General features: G+C 41.2%; 1 protein-coding gene and 1 long non-coding RNA gene across 2 annotated transcripts in view; both read right to left on the reverse strand.

Annotated features, from left to right (window-relative positions):
- Positions 1–22,094, reverse strand: part of LOC309529142 — a 598,034-nt gene that overhangs the window by 436,112 nt on the left and 139,828 nt on the right. The window lies entirely within an intron of this gene.
- SPACA1 (sperm acrosome associated 1) lies at positions 2,705–21,647 on the reverse strand. The gene is made up of 7 exons (XM_082216923.1): positions 21,479–21,647; positions 19,630–19,686; positions 14,736–14,837; positions 14,340–14,446; positions 11,840–11,975; positions 5,163–5,283; positions 2,705–3,214 (listed from the first exon to the last, which is right to left on the reverse strand). Exons 1-7 carry the CDS (start codon positions 21,630–21,632, stop codon positions 2,980–2,982), a joined length of 912 nt encoding a protein of 303 aa, XP_082073049.1. The 5' UTR covers positions 21,633–21,647; the 3' UTR covers positions 2,705–2,979.

Below are 22,094 nucleotides of genomic sequence, written 5' to 3' on the forward strand. Positions count from 1 at the left end.
TGTGTTTCCATCAGGTGGTGTATAATCATCCATATACACACATTTACAAACTGTGGGATTTCTCAACAAGAACCTGAGGGGTGTTTTCTGCTTTTGAATTGTTAGCAGTTCTTAAAAAGCAAAACAAAACATATGCTATTTCTATTAAAGTATTATTTTTTTTGCGGAGGGGTGTGTGTGTTGGCATAAAACACCCTTCTACAATCTTGGGCCCTTTAGATATTTTGGGCTACAAGCCCCATCAGCCCGCCCGCCCACGTCCTTCATTTCCCTTTTCAAAAGTTACGATGGCCATTCAAAAGTTACGATGAACATTTGCCAGAGTTTGCAAATACAAAGTTCAGCAGCCTATTAATATCAGGAAATTTGTACAAAATGGATTCATAATTTGTATATTTGCCATTTTAATTATTTCTTTTAGTGCACAGTTCTCCTTCAACCACAAACATTTAACAAGATAAAGTATTATAGAAAATTGCATTGACATTGAACAGCAAGTGAAATAAAAAGCTTTGGCCTTGAGTAATGGAGCAGCGGACAGCGCTGCCACCATTGTATTCTGGGCTGCTTTCTTATCTACATTTTCTCTTTAGATTTTAGGATGCTTTTCCTCAATAACACAATAAAGCATTGCCCATCTCAGTGATTCAAATAGTTGCCAGTTTTAAATGCAGAGTTCTATGAGAAGTAATGGTTAGTGTTCATTTTTCTTTTCTTTTTTTCTTTAAAAAAAAGACCAAAAACATACAATTATGAAAAATGTTGATAAGCTGTTTTAAAGAGACACAGGGGGTGCAATTAGAACATCTGCACAAATATCTGAACTTTGGAAATAAACCTTATGTGTTTTTCCTTCGATGAGCTCCCTTTTAAAAAAATGAACAAATGTTTAATAATGAGCTTTCTGGTTATTGAAAACCAGTTCTGTCTATACTTTTGTGTATTTGGCATAAACTCTTTTATAAAATTTCCAGCACAGCTGTTAATGCTGGAGCTACTCTGAGTCCCCATTAAATGTCAACGGTTGCTACTTTCAACAGCCTATTCTCTCCCTCCCTCCCCCCGGAAGTTTTGCTTTCTATAAAACTGAAAATATGTTATATAGTTTTACTATTTAACAGTTCTGCAGCCATGAATTCAAAATGGGGCTCAACTTGATCTATAAAAATGTGGTGCCAGAAAAGGGAATTTATTAAAGGAAATTGAGAATACAAGGTTTATTTCCTTTCCCCTACACAGTCATTTTCAAGCACAAATCTTTTTGTCTCAATTTGCAAACGTGTAACATTGCTCCCTCTTCTGCAGTAACTAAAGTTATGGTACTCAGACTTCCCTGAGGTTTTAACATTTCAGGAAAGTAAGGAAGGTTGATGACAGGACAAGTGACATGATATGAAATGTACTTTGTGTAAGCTGCCAAACGTCAGTGCTGTATTCCAACTGAAATTTAGACCCATTGTGAAGGGAAATTACATGAAAATGATATATAGATGGTACCCAACGCCGAGTGAATTAGCAAATATGTACAAATCTGAATTAGGTATGTGTTGGAAATATAAAGAAGCAGAAGGAATGTTTTATCAAATGTGGTAGACAGGAAGAATAGTTAAGGATTATTGGGAAATGATTTAGAATGAGATGAAAAAATTGTTTAAAAGAACATTCCCCCCCCCAAAAAAACCACCAGAGACATTTCTTCTAGGAATAGTGCAGACAGAAGTTCCCAGGGGCCAGAAAAAAGTATGTATTCAACTACAGCAGCTAGGATTTTGTTAGCCCAAAAATGGAGGGCGGGAAAGGTCCCAAAGGAGGAATGGCATCTTAAAAGGATGGAGGATGCAGTTAGCAGGTCTAAAGCAGAATAAGAGAACAAGAAGATAGAGTTCATAGAGAAATGGAAAATATTTGTGGAGTATCTGGAAAATAACTGTAAACAAGTGTGTGTAAAAAAGTTAGCAGGATTAAGGTAAATTCAACAGTATAATCTACAGCAGGCACCCCCAAACTTGGCCCTCCAGATGTTTTCGGACTACAACTCCCATCATCCCTAGCTAACAGGACCAGTGGTCAGGAATGATGGGAATTGTAGTCCAAAAACAGCTGGAGGGCTGAGTATGGGGATGCCTGACTGACAGTAAATAGAGGTAATATGTAAAGGGGGGGGGGAATTAGATGGTTGGAATAGAATATGAAGGAATAATGGGAAAATTAAAAGAACAATGGGAGGAAGAGAAGCCAATGAATGTACTATCTTATTGGATATTTTATTGTGGAAAATGTATAACTGAAAATTGTAAATATATATGAAATTTAGACCCATTGATTTTAATGGGCTTAAAAGGTGCAAAGACCTGTGCTTGATTATGGTCTGCATGCACCTGTGCCAGCATGAAATTTATTGGAGTATCAGTCAATAACAGAGTGATCTTAAGTCTTGTCCAGGAAGCAACGGGGCAGTAAGAAATGGTGGAGCCCTCTGAAACCCTGCTCCCCACCCCAACCAGGATGGCACAGCACAGGGACCCCATCTCAGAGCATTGCTTGCACCATAATTTGAAGACCAGCAGGTGGAGATGTCTTCTGGATCTTAACCCCCTCTACCAGTGTGGATCAGGGTTTGGAGCTCTAGCCTAATTCCACTTTCACCATCTCACAAAGCATGAACTATGTCACAGACAGATACACCAGCACAGATATTGAGAACTGGAGTGCCAATGTATTTTATTGTGCGAGTTTGGGTATGTGAAAACATCTCACTTTGGCTTTTCAACAGCACAGAAAGGCAGAGGCTCCTGATGAACCAGACTAATCTTGACAGCAGAGATCAGTCCTTAAGTCAGGTTGATGCTGTTTCCCACTACTGTCTCAATGTTCACAACCAAGCTTAATCAGAGCGGCAAAAAGCACTTCTCAGACCTGGTACTCTTAATATATCGAGCATACTTTAATCTCTCCCTTTTATAAAATAATCTCTCTTTTCTAGTAATTCCCCTTGTCTGCATCTCCTCCTTCTCCTCCTCCCCCTCCCCCTTCGCTGACTCTTGTTGGTCCAGTCCACTCCTGGTAAGTAGAAACCGGTTCTCCTGCATTGTTGTCTAGTTGCGACATCTGGTCTACTGCGGTGAACTGTCCCGATGACGTCCGCAGTGAACTTGAGCTTGGCTCCTCTCTGCTTCGCCAAACTTTTGTTTGCCAGAACATTTTGACAGCAGCCCTACGAGATAAGTCGCAACCAGATCATAAGACAAACGCCACCTGTCTTTGTGTCATTTTAAAAAAGCAGGCTAGAGACAGAAAATACTTTTTTAAAAAGTCTTGAATAAAGGTTAAGGGCATAGCTGTCAACGTTTCCCCTTTTTTAAAGGGAAATGCCCTTATTCCGAATAGGATTCCTCGCAAGAAAAGGGAAAAGTTGACAGCTATGGTTAAGGGTTTCATCACTTCCAATGGTGTATACAAGCTTTTCTTCTGCCCTGTTCTTGACTTCTGGTCAGAAAACGGTTCTACCTCTAAACCTTGTTCCCCAGAGGAGTGTATGCACTATGAGTAATGGAACAGATGAAGCCGCCTTACACCAAAGGTTCATCCACACTTGTCCCATGTGTGGGTTTGAGTGGTTTCCCCCTTGCCCTGCTCCTTTCCCCACTTTTTAGTGCTAAATCAGAGCAAACATCAATCTGGAGAAAACCTAAATAGCTGTTTGCTCTGACTGAGCACTAAATAGTGGTTTTCGATGAGCAGGGGTTGCAAGCAGAAGGACAAGAAGAAGTGGGGACAAGCCCTGAATCGGACAATTGGTCCACCTAAGACTGAGCCATGCAAAGCATTATCTTTCCCCTTTATCTCTCTCAGCCAGACAGCATACTATAGCACAAACCTTATCACATTAAAATGAAAGCAATGCTTTTCAACCATTCTTCGAATGTCACTCTAGATACAGTACTGGCATTTAAACTCTTGACCTCTCCACTTCTAATGCTCTCTTCTCTCGTTTCCTCCTATTCTACTTCTCACCCTTTCCATGCCTCATGAGCCAATTTCCCCACCAGCAGCTTCCTTTATTCATTTCTTCCATTTTTCTGCTTGCAATCTGCCATGATGCTTCCTGTATCTGGAACAGTTCCTCTTCCCCTTTAATGGTCTCCTCAGGGTTTTGTTTGTTTGCAATGTCTTTGCTAGTTTTGCAGGTTCACTTATCCTTTACTGTTTGTTACCAGCTAAACCAGATTCATAACTGCATCTAGAAGGGACGTGATTGGCGCTGTGGGTTAAACCACAGAGCCTAGGACTTGCCGATCAGAAGGTCAACGGTTCGAATCCCCGCGACGGGATGAGCTCCTGTTGCTCGGTCCCTGCTCTTGCCAACCTAGCAGTTCGAAAGCACGTCAAAGTGCAAGTAGATAAATAGGTACCGCTCTGGCGGGAAAGTAAACGGCGTTTCTGTGCGCTGCTCTGGTTCTCCAGAAGTGGCTTAGTCATGCTGGCCACATGACCTGGAAGCTGTACGCTGGCTCCCTTGGCCAATAAAGCGAGATGAGCGCCGCAACCCGAGAGTTGTCTGCGACTGGACCCAATGGTCAGGGGTCCCTTTACCTTTACCTGCATCTAGAAGCCCCTGGCCAGCCTTATAAAAAAAGTTACATAAAACAATTGCTCTGGGAGACAGATTCTTGAGTGGGGCACCTCTTTCTATGAATGTCATTTTGCAACAAGCAAAATGTGTGGATTGTTCTAGTCTTCCCACCTAAAGTATGGAGATGCTTGTACTTGGCACCGTTAGAAAGCCTGCTTTCACGCCTTATTGCCAGAGTGTATGTCTGCCCTAGTACCCTCCTTTTACACAAAATATTTGTACTGTACTGCATATAACTTCTGGAGTTCTTACATCATCATATACAATCTCCTGACCAGTACTGTACTTGGCTTCTGCAACATAAATGCCATAAACTGAAAGCACATGACCTTCCCCCAAAGAATCCTGGGAACAGTGGTTTGCCCTGCACAGAACTACAATTCCCAGCACCCCTTAACAAACTACATCTCCCAGGATTCTTTGGGTGATGTAATTCGCTTTAAAAGGTATGGTGCTTGTTGCAGCCATAATGTGACAGTTCGTTGTTACCCAACTGCAAAGTCTGTTCAGTTTAACACTGTTTACCTACCAATTAAGGATGATGAAGATTATTGCAAAGACCACGCCAACACAAACAATAACTCCAGTTATGAGGACAAACACCAAAACTATATCTGTATTTGGCTTCTTCAACCTTCTTGTTTCCAACTCTAAAGAAAGGCAAAACTGTTATTATGGAAATGTTGGTAAACAGAATTTTGAAAAGGATGAAAATAAAAAAGGGTTCTTTTTAAACATGCTTTGTTATGTTTTCTGAAATAACCACTAAGTTTTTCTGTGGCATAAGAAAGCAATTCTAAATTGTACAAAAGGTGCATCTTTTAAAAGGCAGGCATCACAAGGCAGACCATTATGCACTATAAACCTAAGCAAAACTGTTATGTCACTACCATGTACCATCCCTGTGCACAGTTTGAAAGAGTGCAACACACCAGGAAAGATTAAGAGCACAGCAGCAGAAATTTCAAAGAACCGACATATGGAGGAACTAAACAGGTAAATAAGCACAAGAACTTAGAACATCACTTCTATTTACAAAAGAGACACAGTATATTGCAGTAGACCTTTAAAATGCTCTTATATAACATGCTATTGAGTGTAAGGTTAAGATAGCTTATGTAAATAAAATGTTGATCATCAGAAGTAATAAAATTTAGCTGCAGATTGAAACAGTAAGATTTAAAGGGGTAGGTCCAAATAATGCCTCTGAGTAAAGCAACCCTTGGAAAATGTATGTACCCACCAGCTGATGACTTAGTTCCTGAAACCAGATAAATCAGCCAAGGAAACTTTCAGACATCATACCTAGCGATTATTATTTTTACCTACTAGTGGAGCTGCCCTGGTTTGGTGGAAGGTGAATTAAAAACCAGCACCACCGTGTTGTCATACATATCACTGTTGGTCACCATGGGGTGGAAAGAAATGTGGCAAAGAATAAGGCATTTTTTAAAAAAAATCACAGGTAAAGCCTTCCTGTGGTTGATGCTCACCTAACTACATGCATGCAGAAAGCGTGAGCAGTTGCACTCTAGCCTTCTCAGGACAACCTAGTTTCCTATGCACAACTTACTTTGCTTTTATGTACTGCTGTTCTGTTTTTATTTTTAAGTGATAGCTCCAGGACGGCTGCACCATAACCATGCAAACAAGCCCACAAATATTATTAACGTGCACTCTTATTTTATTTTTTTGTTACTAGCCTGATTGAACCCTAGTATCCTGCATTTCCTTTCAGGGAGGGAGGACAGGGAATTGCCTTCTGCCAAGTGAGCTAGCGCTGGAGGGGTGGCACTGTGTTTCCGTGCAGGTTGTGGAGGAAGGTGCTTCCCTTCCACCATGGCCAGCACAAAAACTGAACAGGGTGGCAGAGAAGGAATAAATTGTCCCCTGCACTGGGACCAGCATGGAAATGCAGAGGAAGAGACAGGGTAACCTAGCTCTCCGCCAGCCTCCTGCAAGCCTCCTCCTCAGCAGACCTCTTGCAATAAAGGAAAGCGATAGGGAAATGCGCCAGGAATTGTGGGACAACACTTGCTTGGTGCAACTGTAGTGTAACCTCCCCACCAACAGATCAGAATGAATGCTTGTTAAATAGCAGGCCCTGTCTAATCTCTCCGCAAACAAATGAGGCTTAATGCTCATTAAGCAGGTAGCATGGAGGCAACCTCACCCACTTGCAGGGAATTCCTTGCTGTCTGGCAACCAGGTGAGCAGTTAGGCAGAAGGTTGCTGCATTTAACTTCTTCTGAACATGCTGCTTGTTTGTTTGTTTGTTTGTTTGGTAGATTTTTACCCTGCCTCTCAATATTTTGCATCTCACAAATAAAACTTAATTTTAAAATTCATTGTGAGAATACCTCTCTGCACCAAGGTATCAAATAAAATAGTGTTCACCTGTAGTATATATTTTCTGAGCTGCTACAAACAATCGAGTGTGCTAGCAGAACACAATCCTTTCTGTTTCTGAACTAGGATTTATAACCATACAATATTACACAGAGATTCTCCTAAACCCTTTTCTTAAGGCCTCCAAAGGCTTGAGATTCTGGCAGGAGGCAGGAAATGTCTGCTGGTACAGAATGTAGCATAATGAATTCCTGCTTCTAAACACTACTGTAAATACCGTGGAATAATCCAGCAAGCAAGATGACCTAGTTTGCAACACTACCTAGTTCACAATACTGCATTCTCACAGTTCAAAGTAAACTCCCCCCCTTCTGCAAATGACGTCAGGTCTCTTAAAAGGAACAGAATGCCAAGACAGACTTTTTGTTCCAAAATCATTAGAATTCTTTTATCTTTAGAGGAGGGATAGCATGGGAAAGACTGCATTACTGGAAACAAACCAATGTTTTCTATATAAGCTCAATTTTAGTGTGTTAACTCCATCCTGAATAGAAAAGGAGGCGGCTGCAGCCCCACAAGGAAAATGAGACAGAAAGGGGGAGGCGGCAACACAACAATGTGCTCAAAACAGAAAATATAGAACAATATGGCTTGCCAAACACATTTTGATGTGTCCCATTATTCAGAGGCAAGACGATCTTAAGGCCAAACTACATGTTACAATAGCACGCTCCCTCTCTCTCTATATATATATCTGTGCTTTCAAGTTTCTTAAAAACCAGAATGCTAGCATGGGAAGGAGGGGTTATATTAGCCTTTGCCCTTAACTAGGTGCTGACTTGCATAAGAATAAGGTTGCCATGGAAGTGTAGGACACACACACACAAACTGGAAGTGTAAGGGGCTAAAGGTGAACTGGAATAATAGGAGGTGGCCAAGAGGGCCACCCCCTGGCCCTCTAGACTTAATGATGCAGGTAGGGAGCTAATTTAACATGTGCTGTGGCCCTTCTCTTGCTATCTTCTTGGAGCAGTTTACTGAGTACATGCTCTTTCTTGAGCATCATTCTGAGTAAGTTGCTTGCACTTCACAGGGCAATGTGCTGCAATGCCATAGCCCCTGCCTGCGCAGGAAATGACCTGAATGAAAGCTACTCTACAAAAATTGCCTCTGCACAGCCAACTGGATAGCACATTCATGTGGGTGACGCTGTCCTTTCTGAAAACTGGCCAGCTGCTGCCTCCACCTCCTCCCCTGTTGTTGCCAACACACACTCACTCGCTCACACGGGTGATGGCACAAGGAGCACGCTCTGGATCTTGTCTGGCTGTCTCTTCCCATGGCAAGAGGAGGCGAATAATCCCCTTCACTTACAACACACTCCCTCCCACACAGAACTATTATCAGAAAACATGAATAAACTGCCTTATGTCACTGGTTTTGTCAGAAGTAAGCTAAGAACCAAAATAGGCTGGAGTATGGAACAGAGCAACCGTGCAGTAGAAAGGTTGCCTGATGCAGAATACCATTAACAATTACGGTGATTTTCTTTGCAATAGCCAGAAGAAGTTGAAAAGACATGGCGGGCGGGGTTTCCAATTTCTGCTGAGAAGAACCAGGACCTATGAGCCTAGGCCTCTGCTGAAAACCAAACAGAGAACCTCACCAATGATGAGGAATTAATAGAGCATTAATGAGAAACGAATCATCCTGTGCAAAATACTCCTTTATACCAACTTTATCCTAACACACACACACACCCCTTAGAAACTGGAGCAATTGCTCATGTAGATTCTTCCTGCTCTTTTGACACACCTATCCACTCATCTCCCGGTTGTCTCCAAAACTACACTACAAATTGCTGCAACACACATTTTGAGCAAAAACACAGTTATAATCTCTTATAGGAAAGTTTCCCACCAGGCACAACATTATATCATTTACATACCACCTGAGAATAAAGTGCTACCATCCCTCCTATAGTTCCTTTTTTAAAAAAAGAAGTCCTTGATTTTTAATGCAAGATGTCATCACTTGAATTAATTCCTGCCTTCTTTCCTCCGAAAGGAGAGTCTATTTGCAGAGTGTGCAATTGAGCCTAGATTCAGTTTCCAAGCTAATGTCATTATAGGGGTCCTAATGGTATGAAGAACCATTAGCAACAGAACAGAGCCCAAAGCAGCTCTGTTCTGATAGCAGATTGTTCTGATAATCCAGTTTTCTTCTCCACCTCCCAACTCTTCATTTCAAGAGATGGTGGCTCTCAGCAATCATTGCTACAGGGGTGTATATGCATGCATATGTATGTGGCTTTGGCAGACACACAAATGTTTAGGATGGGGCTGTACCAATGGCAATACCACTGAAGTGTCATGAAAAATGACACACACCATCAGGGATGTGCACTAGCTTCACAAGCTGATGCATCAATGCAAATGCTCAGGACAGGAATATGTGAGCAAGGATCAGAAGAAGCCAACAGACACAGTTCACCAGTTGAGGGCTGACATTCTATCCATGAAGACACAGCAGCCCAGATTAAATGCATTTTGAAGCTGACCAAACATAATGCTTTTTACTGGTCTCTGGGATTCATGAGTTACTCAGTAACAAGAAGATAAGCAAAGACCTACTGGCTCAGACCATTGATAAAAGTAGCCCATTATACAGTCTTTCTTAACAGCAACCAGTTTATCTAATAGCACCAGATAGTAACAGGGGAAATAATTCCTTGTTTTATCCCTAATTTCCATCAACATGAATTTGAGAATTCATAGTAACTAATTTCAGCCAATGTATGTTGATATTCCATTCCTATTTCTTTTTAGTATAGGGAAAGCCTTGATCTTCATTTCAATTAAATGGAGAAGAAAATATATATTGGAACCTGTAGGCTTTAGAAGGAGAAACATCCATGAGAAATATTCCCCATCCCTCTCTAGTCCCAGTAATTATTCACCTATGTTTGCCCTTTCGGTTTATGCTTTGAGATCGAGGTAGCCTTAATTAAGAGGAATTACAGGCTGCTTTTTCCTTCAGAAACCAGAGACAGGTGGATACTATTGAGTCAGGCCTTAGCAACTGCTTGCTCCTTACAGATTCTGTGGTTCAGAGATCCAGCATGGGTCTCGAAGGTACAGCTATGCATTGGCACAAATTCAAAGGACAGTCAACCAAGGAAAAGCAACAAAGAAAACAAAGCACAAGACACAAGACAACACTGCATCAAAATAGGGCATTGGGTAATTTCCCTCATTTTTAAAAGTAAATTTAGTCCACTCTGTCAAATACTTAAATTATGCCATTTGCTACCAGATCCTTTAAACTAATATCATCAAGGACTGATGAAAAAAACGTTGTACATAACTTCAAAATACCTATTAGAGCTGGGCGATATCTGGTTTGCAACATCACAATATATCACCAGCTAAACATTGTGATAGACCAATATATCATGAAGTCTGAAATAAGGATGGAGCTATGTAGAGGCATTGGCTGGCTTCACGGTTTTTCCTGCATGGTGATAGTTGCCGACGCCTGCTCTTGTGATTTGCTGCCTCCTCTAGGAGGCAGTGGAGAGCTGAGCCAGCAGAGTTAACAGGAGCTGCAGGAATTGAGAGAAGCATTGGCTGGCTTCATGGTTTTCCCCACATTGTGATTTTTGTATTGTGCGCACACACACGTGAGAAGGTATTGTGCAGCCAGCAGGTTCCATGTCAACGTACTCTTTCAGCCCACTTGGTACGAAAAGTTGGGCCGCCCTGAATTTTAGCTATTTACTTTAAAAAACACATTTTTACAATTAGCAAATAAGGGGTAAACAAAAGACCAGCAAATGGAACAGGCCCTACAAATGTAAACAATATTTTTTAAAAATACAATCCTAAAACCAGAATAAAAACAACAATGACATCATATAACATAGCTTCCACAGAAAAGTTATCCCTCTAGCAACAATACAATCACATATATCTAATTGCGTAGTGATTCTTTTAAGTTTTTGTTTACCGGTCTGAAGGCCATTTTCCATTTCACAAAGTTCAGTTATGGGTGTGTTCTCATAAGGAGATTTCTGTTCCGCATAGACATGTCTTTCTTGCAAACAGACACACATATCAATCATTTTCACGTTGATAAGATGGCGATTTTAAGAGAACCCCTTTATAGGAACCCCTATAACCTCTGCTGCCTCAACCCAGCGGCATGGGTATTTTAACTGCAATAGCTCAGGGGAGAGAACTCTTGTGGGAGAAATGGGGGGAAATTATGATATTCTCATGCTGATGGGCTTCTTTGAAGCTCTGGAACTGATATCTACTCTGAGTGGTAAAATTCAAGATGACAGCTGCAAGAAGTACATCAGTTAAATCCTTACTCTGCAGCATGGAAAGATTACAACAGAGGGCCTGGGGAGAACTGAACAAGGTGTCAACAGCTGCTTCTGTTAAACTGCCTGATCTTTCTGTCTTTTGAAATCAGTGAGGGGGGGAAAGCACAAAAGATATGCAGATTAATGCAGTACAGTAACAAATTAACAGATAAGGAAGTTTTAAAATAAATCAGCATATATGTTTTTCAATTAAAACACTGCTTTTCCAAAACAGTCTGCTTGATATGGGTGCAGTGCATCAAGTGTTGGCAGTGAGTACATTGCCCAGTCATTTTAATGGAGTCTGCGCCATAGACACTATTCCCTCCGGCCTCCGCTTCCTGCAGAGTACAAGAAACATCACATGCTTACCGGATTGCTCCATTTGTAGTTTGCAAACTACAAGTGGAGAGTGAAGATCTTCTCATAAAGATTAATTTAACATAAGCAACGTCTGACTAAATATTTATGAACTTCCATGAACTTACCAGCTGTTGTGTACACTGTATATTTTACAGATGCAATCAATTCATCGTTTTCTATTGTATCACACTCAAACGCAACGGGGTGGGTATCTCTGTGTACCTCCAGAATAGCTGAATCATTAGGAAGAATGAGTGATTGCTATCAATTCAAAGGTGACAAAAAAGACAAAGTTGGATTATCTCATAACAAGGTATGTACTATGTGACAATTGGGGGGGGGGGTTCTTTCTTTCTTGGTGCTTCAGTGATCCCTCATGATATATCCTAAACCATAATATCTGAAGAAGTGTGCATGCACACGAAAGCTCATACCAAGAACTAACTTAGTTGGTCTTTAAGGTGCTACTGGAAAGAATTTTTTTATTTTGACTATGGCAGACCAACACGGCTACCTATCTACTACATAAACTATCTGTAATTCCCAACTTTTTATTTTCCCCTTCAGTTCTCCAGTGGATAGGCAATGTCGGGTGACCCATACATTTTGGACGATTGTTAATTCTTCTCTGAAAAACACCAAATCTGTGTGGGACCAATTAAATGGAAAGCCTCTTTCATCAATATTGTTTTAAATTAAGAAAGGAATTGCATGATGACGTGATAAGCAGATTTTTTCTAGGAAATGTCAGAAAGCAATGGCTTTCTTGTAACTTGCCATGCCCTCTCCCCTTCCATGCCCTGTTCTGGGAGTAGTTAAGGCTCAGAATTTGATTAAGGAAGGACAATTTTATCCATTTCCAGCATGGAGGAAGAATCGCAATAGAAGTGTGGGTAATATGGAGAGGTGTTTGTTACACTGGGAGAGCTTCAGCTCCTTGGGGAATGGGACCAAGGATGGTGGAGGGAAAAGAGTGCTGCCTACCTAGATGAGGAGTACAACAAATTAAAAAATTAAGGTTTGGTTTGCTACACACCTTTTGATACACACTTGTATATCATGTATTTTCTTCTCTAAATTAGATGACAAATTTTGAGGGTATATGGATGCATATGGTGTAACTTGCCACGTATTGCAAAAGAGCCAGTTATGCTGTCACTGTGTTTGTGTGTGTTCATGTTTGCTCTTCTGGATATCTCTTACTAAGCAGGAGTGACTCAGCTGCCAGAAGGTCAGGTGAGCACTGTTGCCACACCGCATCACCCACTACTGATACCTGGGTTTGTGAATAAGACAACAACGGCCTCATTTATGGCAGACTGCTGAGAGTGTGCGCACCCAAACCCACACACCCCACCTTGAGAGAGGCAATACATGTGCTATAATCTCATATCTCCAACTCAGTCTCTTCTCTCTTTTACTTAACTTTCCAAGAAGCTACTCATTCCACTTCAGGAAATGTGCAGTTTAGATTTTGGAACGTTTTCTCATTTTGCTTGGATTCTATTCCCTCCCATTTCCTTATGTGGCAATAGCTTATACCTATAGAACTTGTCATACCTCTCACATACTTCTTTTCCTCACCCAATCTTCTCTGGTGCTTGCCTTTTCTACAGCTTTAACATAATCATTTCTGCTCTCCTCTAAATGCACAACACACTCATTTGACTATCTTTGCTTTAAATCATGTATTCAAGTACTCTAGACCCTGACTTGCCATCTCATTCCCGTTTTCAGGAGCTGCTGTTCTTTTGTAGCATACTACAACTCCAGATTAAAGAAACCAATGTGTCTTTTGGATGTATGTGTACATTGGTATACAAGTGTAGAAGAAAAAAAGAGCACATGGTAATGCAAGAGTCACTGGCGTAAGGTGAGCTCCAATATCTATTAATATTGTTCCATGCCACCTCAGTCTCTAATGAACGGTGCACAAGATTCCAGGGGTCTTGGCACTAAACCAGGGTTTGTGTTTCTTTTGGCAATGAGGCACAACGGAGGCTACAGTGTCTTTATGATATATGGTTTATTTACACCTGAACCTGAAGCTTCAATGAAGGGGCTCACAGCAGCAGCACTCTAAATCATGCCAGCTTATTCCATAGTAGCATCAGCATCCTCCCTCTGCAGCCTCTCCTGCTCTGCAGGGCACATATCAGCTTAGCTACCCCTTGCTGCTTCCTGGTTACATCACTGCCAACCCCTTCCCTAAACTAAGCTCTGTTTATCTACAGAGGAAGACTCCATAAATTCCCTTTCTAACACCTATTTCCTTTGAGCACCTTATAGCTAAAGATGGTCACCTCACAAAAAAAGTTTGCCTGACTTCATTAACATTTGTTGATTGGACTAAGATTACAATGTCCAGTAGGAATGTCCCAGGAAGAAGTTTATCGCTGGGTCTATCACACCCCTTGCAATGCCTGAAAATACACACTAGGCTCTGGCTATTTCCTCCAAATAAATTATCTTTGACACCTCCAAACCTTAATTAAATTCTAGCATCTATAAATCTACAATATTATATGCAAATAAATACACTCTAGGAAGCCTAAGTTTATGTGGAATCGTTAGAAATAAAATCAGATCAGTATACATTGCACAGGATGGAACTAGATTACTTACCTGGTCCGGAATCAACATTTTCCAAATGTACTGAAATCGATTTTCTGGTGGTACAAAAATACATGGTATCTTCACACTAGCAAGACTTTCAGAAATTGGTTTACCCCCTGCAGAACATAGTTTTAAAAGTCACTTTGTACCAATACTTACATTATTATACACCTCAAAATACTAGGAACACCTCCACTAACAGAATGTGGTTAGAGGAATTATCATTTAATTATTATAAATTGCATGTTACTGGCTTTTATGTTTAAACCTGCTATTAACTAATAAGCAATACAGGACATGTCACTTTTAAACCACCTCAGAATAAATGTATGACATTTTGGAAATGATGCATGAATATTCACAGAAGCTAACTGGGAATAACGGTATCATTACATCATTACTCACATCCACAATCTGCAGGTCCTCTGCACTCTTCAACACGAACAATACACTTAGTTTCACCTCCAGGGCATCCATTGGTTAATATAACTTCTCGAATGCCAATACCTTTGATCAAGATGAAAAAGGTAGCATTACATGTCTGGTTTATTTCTCTTTCTCTGTGGTAGATACTCCTTTAAGTTCGCCTTCTAAAATCAAAACACTTTGGTCCCTGTCAAAGGCCTTCAGAAAGGCAGTTGTCTTCTTTATAACCAAAATTTAGAAGATACCACCCATTTGTGCCTGGGACTATTGTCTATTTAGATGATGGTAACCCATCCATTCCACAAGGTAAAAACTTTCTCCTTTCAGTTGAATTTTATATGCGCTTTCATTTTAATGCATTGCTAAAAACAAACAAGTTAATTAAAATTTAAATATCAACGCTAGCTTGCAGCCTCTGTGAACCTGGCCTTTCAAAGCCTCAACCATCTGGTGCCTGGAGCATTTTTGCTCTGATGAGCTCATTCCGATCAGGTGCTGAGCATCCTTAACTCTTATGGATACCAATGGAAAATTACAGTGCTGAATACCTTGCAGGTTTTGGGCTTCTCAGGAAGGAGGTAAGTACTCTTGCAAATTAAGGAAATCTGATGTCACATTGATCTCACCTTGGTGCTAGCTTTAATTGGTGGATTCATCAACATAATCAAAGCTTTCTGAGGCGAGCTCAATTCTGATTGTTACTGTAGCCACATGTTAATGATATCTTCCATTTTAAGCAGTTTTAAATTATCCCCCCAAAATTAATGATAATAAAAGAGATTGCACTGCATAACTTCCACCTATCAGGTTTATTCAGGAAGAAATCCCACTGAATTAAAGGGCACTTACTTCCTAGTGAGTGTGTGGAAGTTTGCAGCCTACAGGGAAAAGAACTACCTATATGTAATTAAGATTAGATAAGAATTGCAGATCTCAGACATCAACATTTCACTTGGGAACTTCATGTTATTTTCAAAAACACAAACATATTCAACACAAGTGCTGTGTTTCTTTGCTTTTCTCTTTTTTCCTTCTGCCAAACACTGTGTACCCAGCTCATTCAAATGGCATGGCATGCGAGGGAGGAGAGAATAGTATGTTTAGTCCCAGTAAATACAGAATAGATTGCCAGCCGTTATAGAAATATTTTGTTTATTGAATAAGGAACGGAGATGGAAAAAAACGTTTTGTGACCTAAGCAGAATACAACCTATGCATATGAAAAAACAACCTTGTGGTGAGGTATTTTGCATCCCTAAATGCTTAGAAAACCTGATATATTTTGTAATATTTCTTATATGACATGTAACATTACCTCAAGTGGCAGACGGAACGAACAACACTTACTGGAAATGTTGCAAAACGAGAATCATGCTAAGCTGCTGAGAATTTCTCATTTCAAAGGTTAAGAAAACAGAGGTGTATATAGCAATGAACTGACATTTTTATTAAAGACATTTCTCTTCTTTTGGAGAGAGATTTTTAAAAAACTCACATAATGGGTGTATAATGGGTGATACTGGAGATACCTATAACAAAGGAAAACAATGGACACGCCTTTTCTTTTAGTCCTGAAACAGGGATAGACAAATGGACAGACTGTGTGTGTGTGTGTGTGTGTGTGTGTGTGTGTGTGTGTGAGAGAGAGAGAGAGAGAGAGAGAGAGAGAGAGAGATGACAGTCTCCTTTTATTGGGCCACCAATCACTCTTAACCCCAACTCCAATCTCCCAGCTGTTCATGATTCCTTTTACTTCCACTATCCAAATTCCCTTGAAAACAGGAGAACTGGGTAACAGTACAATCCTAGGGATTGAATTGCGATTGCAGAAAGATGGCTTCATCAGATTTGGAGTAAAGCATGGTGGGACTAGGAGCACTAGACTTTGACTAGGGAGGACTTTCTGCCTCTTAGCTCAAATTGTGAAAATCCTCTGTAACTGACACCACAGGGCAGTGGTGTAGTGTGGGTTGCCAGGGCCCGGGGCAAGGTGGAGTACTTGAATGGAGTACGCATGCGCATTCAACTGCCTAGCGGTATTTATATCACCCAGGAGATCATATTCACAGAGATAAAAAAAGAAGAGTTGTACTGTTGTCTGGAGAGGTCATTTCCTGGTTTGCATGGAGAAGCCGTTTTCAATGGAGCCCAGTGATGGGTGCAGCTGTATTAAGGCAGCACTGGGTGTTGAAATTTTGCACCCTGAAGAATTTTGCACTTGAGGCAACTGCCCTTGTGCCCCCCCCCATGCTACGCCAATGCAATAGGAAAGTTGCCTTAACTGCAGCTACCTGAATAATAAATTTGGAGTTGTCATATATTTACAAAATATTTTCAGATTTACTTGCATGACCAAGATGCAAATCCATAACAGAAGTGCATTCAAAGTGAGAAAATAGCCCTGGCTAAGCCTCTTTCCTGGTTTTGTCTTCGGGGGTAGAGAGCAGGAATAAACTTAGATCAATTTTCTAGGTGTCTAGATCTTATATGAGATGCCAGATTCTGTGTTCATGCAGTGAAACCATGGATGAAGGAAGCAAATATGGGCCAGGGGCAACAACCCTTGTGTAGGCTAAATTTAAATTTCAAGTCCTAAAAAGGTTGTTTCAGAAGATCTCAAGTTCCTTTGGTGTTTCACTATTTGGTTACTTTTTCTCCTTTTATTGCCTGGCAAGTTGGATATTTTTACCTCCATCCTGCTAATTTTCTCATTGGACGCACCTGAAGATCATGACAAGCCATTAACTGTGGCTTACCATGCCCAAGCTTTGCTCCTCCTCACTTGTGCTGGAGAGATATAAGACATGATCCTTGGCTTAGCACTCCATCAAAAACAAGGTATTTGGGTTTATTGACTTTAATGAACATGGCCATTGAGATATTCATTCAAATTCACTCAAACTAGCAATGTAATTTGCAATGAAGGTTGGATGTGAAATGGTATTAACAAGTCAACCTTTGGGGGGGGGGTTGGGGTTTTAATGAGGCATGCAGTTAAGTGGCATTAGACCACATCTAATCTGACAGCTTTATCAATAATAACAAAGAAGTTAATGAAGAACTATGTTAATTGAATTAAGTTAAGGTGCTAAATTGAGAAGAAAGAAAGCATAGCCAAAAGGATTTAGAACAATTGATGGATGGAAGATAATTTAAAAACGGTTCAACTTGCAGCTACATAGTAAAAAAAGATGAAATAATGAATAAGTAAAAGCTAAGTTGAGCTGAATGGAGGGCTCATCCATACTGTTCTTTAATGTAGATAATGCACTTCCATTAATTCTCTGTTGTCTTTAGGACATTCTCCTCCACTTTCCCAACATAAATCTGGATTTTTTCACACCTTCTCCTTTTTGAAGCATCCCTGGTATGGTGTGGGATTTGGTAGAGAATGTCACATGGACAATGAATAATTAATGTTATATAGGAAGCTTATTATCCAAATTAGACATCAGTATAGATGAGCCCAGATTTTGGGATTTCAGCAGGGAGACAAGAGTTATAATTCAAGTTGATCATGTTGCTTTCCTGATCAGGTAAAAATGGGAATTGCACAAATCTATCTGACATTATTGTTATGAAGAAAAGCAAGACAACAAGTACAAAGTGCTTTAAGATACTGTATAAAATATAAACAACAGCATAGTATAAAACATTTTTTGAAAAGGAAGTGGAAAAAGCTAAGAGCACATGGGTAACACTGAATTCTAACAATTATCAAAAGGATATTGTGAATTTGCACAATTACCATAAATATATCCTGGGAAAAGCAATGAAACAGAGACTTCTACACATTTCAGGGGAGGAGCAGTATTAAAGAAACATGGATTTGCTGAGATTTGGGGGAATGGACAGCAATGCAGCCTCTCTGCTATAGACCAAATTATAGATGTGGCTACCTTAAAATAAAATAAAAAAAACACTCTAAATGAGAGTGACACAATCAGTGAATGAAACTCTTTCATTATAACACCAACTGTTCATATTTCTTTTTTAAATGTTACATTTATAATTAAAAGAACCCTGTGAATATATGGAGTGGGTAACTTAAAGTATGGAAACATTGCCAGAATGGAGAGCATTCTGCAAATTTTTCAAATTTTGAATAGGGAAGGGATGCAAACTGTGCTTTAAAAAAAGTATTAACTGGAACAAAGAACATAAGAATAATATTAAAAATGTTTACTGGCACAAAATAACAAAATATGCTGCACTGATGGGGGAAGTAAACATTTCCTTTCTGATGACAAAGGCGTAACCATCAGGTTTATGAACATTTGTTTCTCTTGCGAACTACCTGAGAAACGAAGCCATTGTCAGAGATGCAACAACTATCCTATTTTTATTTGCTCTACTAGAAAATGGTTACCCTATTGGAGATCACTCTTTCCACTCATTTTTGAGACCTCAGCTACCTTTAGCACAGCTAATAAGCTGTATGATGAATACAACATACACTATTGCAGAGAATAAATTTGCTTTATAGGGTTGGAAATATTGTATGTGGGAAGACATCTGTGAGATGCATCAGGAGGTCTTTCAGCTTCTGAACGTTTCGCAGATGTTCACAAATAGAGAAAATTGTTACTCTGGTGAGCCAATAAACAAAAGGAGCTGTTTTTTTTATAAAAAAGAGCCTGCAGGCTGTGAAATTAATAAAACAACAGATCTGACCTAAATTTATAATGACAATCAACTGGATTGTTTTTGTTAATTATAGTTATCAACAACTGAAATCAATGGAAGGTGAACGAGGGCATGCAAATTACAATGGTTCAACAGCTAATGTTAGTATATTGTTCCTAAAAAGTTTCTTAAAAAACCAAAACCCACCCAATTATACTATGTTTTATCCATCTGCTTTTCTGCTTACCACATGTAACCGTGCATTCTCCAAATTCTACTTCCTTGGGTTGTGTCAGATTTGCTTCTGAAAAAGAAGCAAAATATAGGGTGAAATTCAACATTATGCTATTGCAAACGTTCCGTCTGCACAAGCATATCAGCTTGAGAGGTGGAAAGATCCCTTCCCCCCTGTGATGTTCTGGAGGTTCTCCTAACCCCCTCAGAGCAAATTTTGGCAGGTGCAGGAAGAATGATGGGCAGGAGGGGGGAAGCCCCATTGTGCAAGACTTCCATTGACAGGGTTTTTAGGTGACTCACCCACCTGTAGTTATGAAATTCTTCCCTAGTGCTTTTCACTTGAAGCATAACATTTTCTCATTCAGTGGAGCAATGGGAAAGAGACCAGGATTTCTGGAGCAATAAATTATACTAAAACAAATCAAGCTGGACACATCTCATTATTTAAATATTAACTGATTTTGAGAAATAGGGTGTACATCCCTACATGATAATTTATTTTTTAAATATAGTCCAGTAGGGAAATTGAAAAGCACATTATCTTTATTTCAGTGACTGGTGAATCACATTGTAAATATGTAGCAGAGATCATTATTATACTGCAGGATGCCTTACTTTTCAGCTTGCTAAATCAAAGCTATGTTATAATAATACAGTGGTACCTCGGTTTTCAAATGTAATTTATTCCAGAAGTCCGTTCAAGTTCTGAAATGTTCAAAAACTAACACTCAATAGCTGGCAGCTAGGTTTCAGGATCTTGCACACCGTGTAAGCCACATTGCATGTTCGACTTCTGAGGCGTGTTTGAAAACCGAAGCATTTATTCCCAGGTTTACAGCATTTGAAAACCGAACTGTTTGTCAACGGAGATAGTCTAAAACTGAGGTGCCACTGTACAAGCCTATGCATGTTTACTCAGAAGTAAATCCTATTACTATTACTATTATTATTGGCAGTGGAGGACAGAAGTGCCTGGCGTGCTCTGGTCCATGGGGTCACGAAGAGTCGGACACGACTAAATGACTAAACAACAACAAATCCTATTATGTTTAATGGCACAGACTTCCGGGTAAGTGTGTATAGAACTGCAGCCTAACATCTAGTGGAGGGAAAAGTTATGTAAAAAGTTTTGCACATGAACAATCATCATCTGAGAGTTAAAAACGTAGTAAGAGCCTCCTGGATCAGCCCAACGGCCCATCTAGTCCAGCGTCGTGTTCTCAGAATGGGCCAGGAGCAATATGTACACTGTCACAGTCTTGCAGGGATGGTCCACTTTGGGGCTTCAAAGCAAGTCCTTGCACAACGCTATCGCTCTGACAGCGCATCCAATTCGTGACATAAAAGACGGCACGTGGCTCTCGCATCCCAGGGAGGAATGATTTAGCACTGACTTTTCAAAAAACAAAAAACCCGCGACTCTCCCTCAGCCTGGCAAACAGCTGGCTCCACACGCGAAACACCTTCTCTTTGACCTAACATCGTTCTAGCTTCTCAAGGGGGGGAATGGGAAGGACCTGCAAAGAGCAGCAGCCGGGCGGCGCAGCGAGCGAAAAGGAAGCGCCGGAGAGCCTCTGAGGCTGGAACTTGGCCCGGGGAAAAGAGAGGAGGAGGAGGAGGAGGCAGCAGCTAGAAGCAGCAGTAGCAGCAGCTTCGCCGCGGGGCTGTTGCCTTAGGGGTGCGCTTTCGCCTGGAAAATTGCCAAAGGCCAATGAAGACGGCGGAGGTGCACAGGCGGCCCTTCGCAACCGCCGACTGGGCTTCGAACAGAGGCGAGGGAGGCTCTCGCTGGTGGGAGAGGGCGCCTCTCTGCAGGCCGCCCTCCGCGGGCTCGACAGGCTGAGCCGCTCGCCGCTCACCCGATTCCTCCAGATGCAGCAGCGGCTCCGACAAGGCCACGTCGACCGAGATGGTGTCGTTGAAGGCGCCCGCGGGCTCGCTGGCCAGCAGCGTCAGGAGCAGGCCCACCCGGAGGACGAGCTTCCCCGTGCCCTCGGCCTTGCAGAACCCCATTTTCTGCAGTGCCCGCCGCGGCCTTTGCCCTCAGCCGAGCCCGCCGCGCGGAGGCGCTCGCAAAGGGGCAACCATTGAGGCGTCACAATGAGGCCTCGCCTCAGCGTTCGAGCGGCGCGCGGCGCTGGGAAGACGCGGGGGGCGAGGAAGGAGGAGGCCGCTCGCCCCGGTCCTGCTGCTCTTCCTTCTCCTCACCCCGAAACTGGAAAGCCCCCCACACACACATGCACACACGGTGGCAGCGCCTTCTCCCTATATGAAAGTATTTGGGGACCCCCTCCTGAGCCCATCCATCTATGGAGGTCTTCAGAAAATGTGCTTTGCGTCTTTACTGATCTCAGAAACTCAAACCTCGCACCCTCGCAACCACCACCTTTTCTAAAACAGACTGCTGAACTGTTCTCACGATTTTCAGATAACACACTAATAATGCCTTTAAGAACCTTGTGCTTTTCCATAGCG

Source organism: Podarcis vaucheri (genome assembly GCF_965113315.1).
Source record: "Podarcis vaucheri genome assembly, chromosome: 3".
Lineage (NCBI taxonomy): Eukaryota > Metazoa > Chordata > Lepidosauria > Squamata > Lacertidae > Podarcis > Podarcis vaucheri.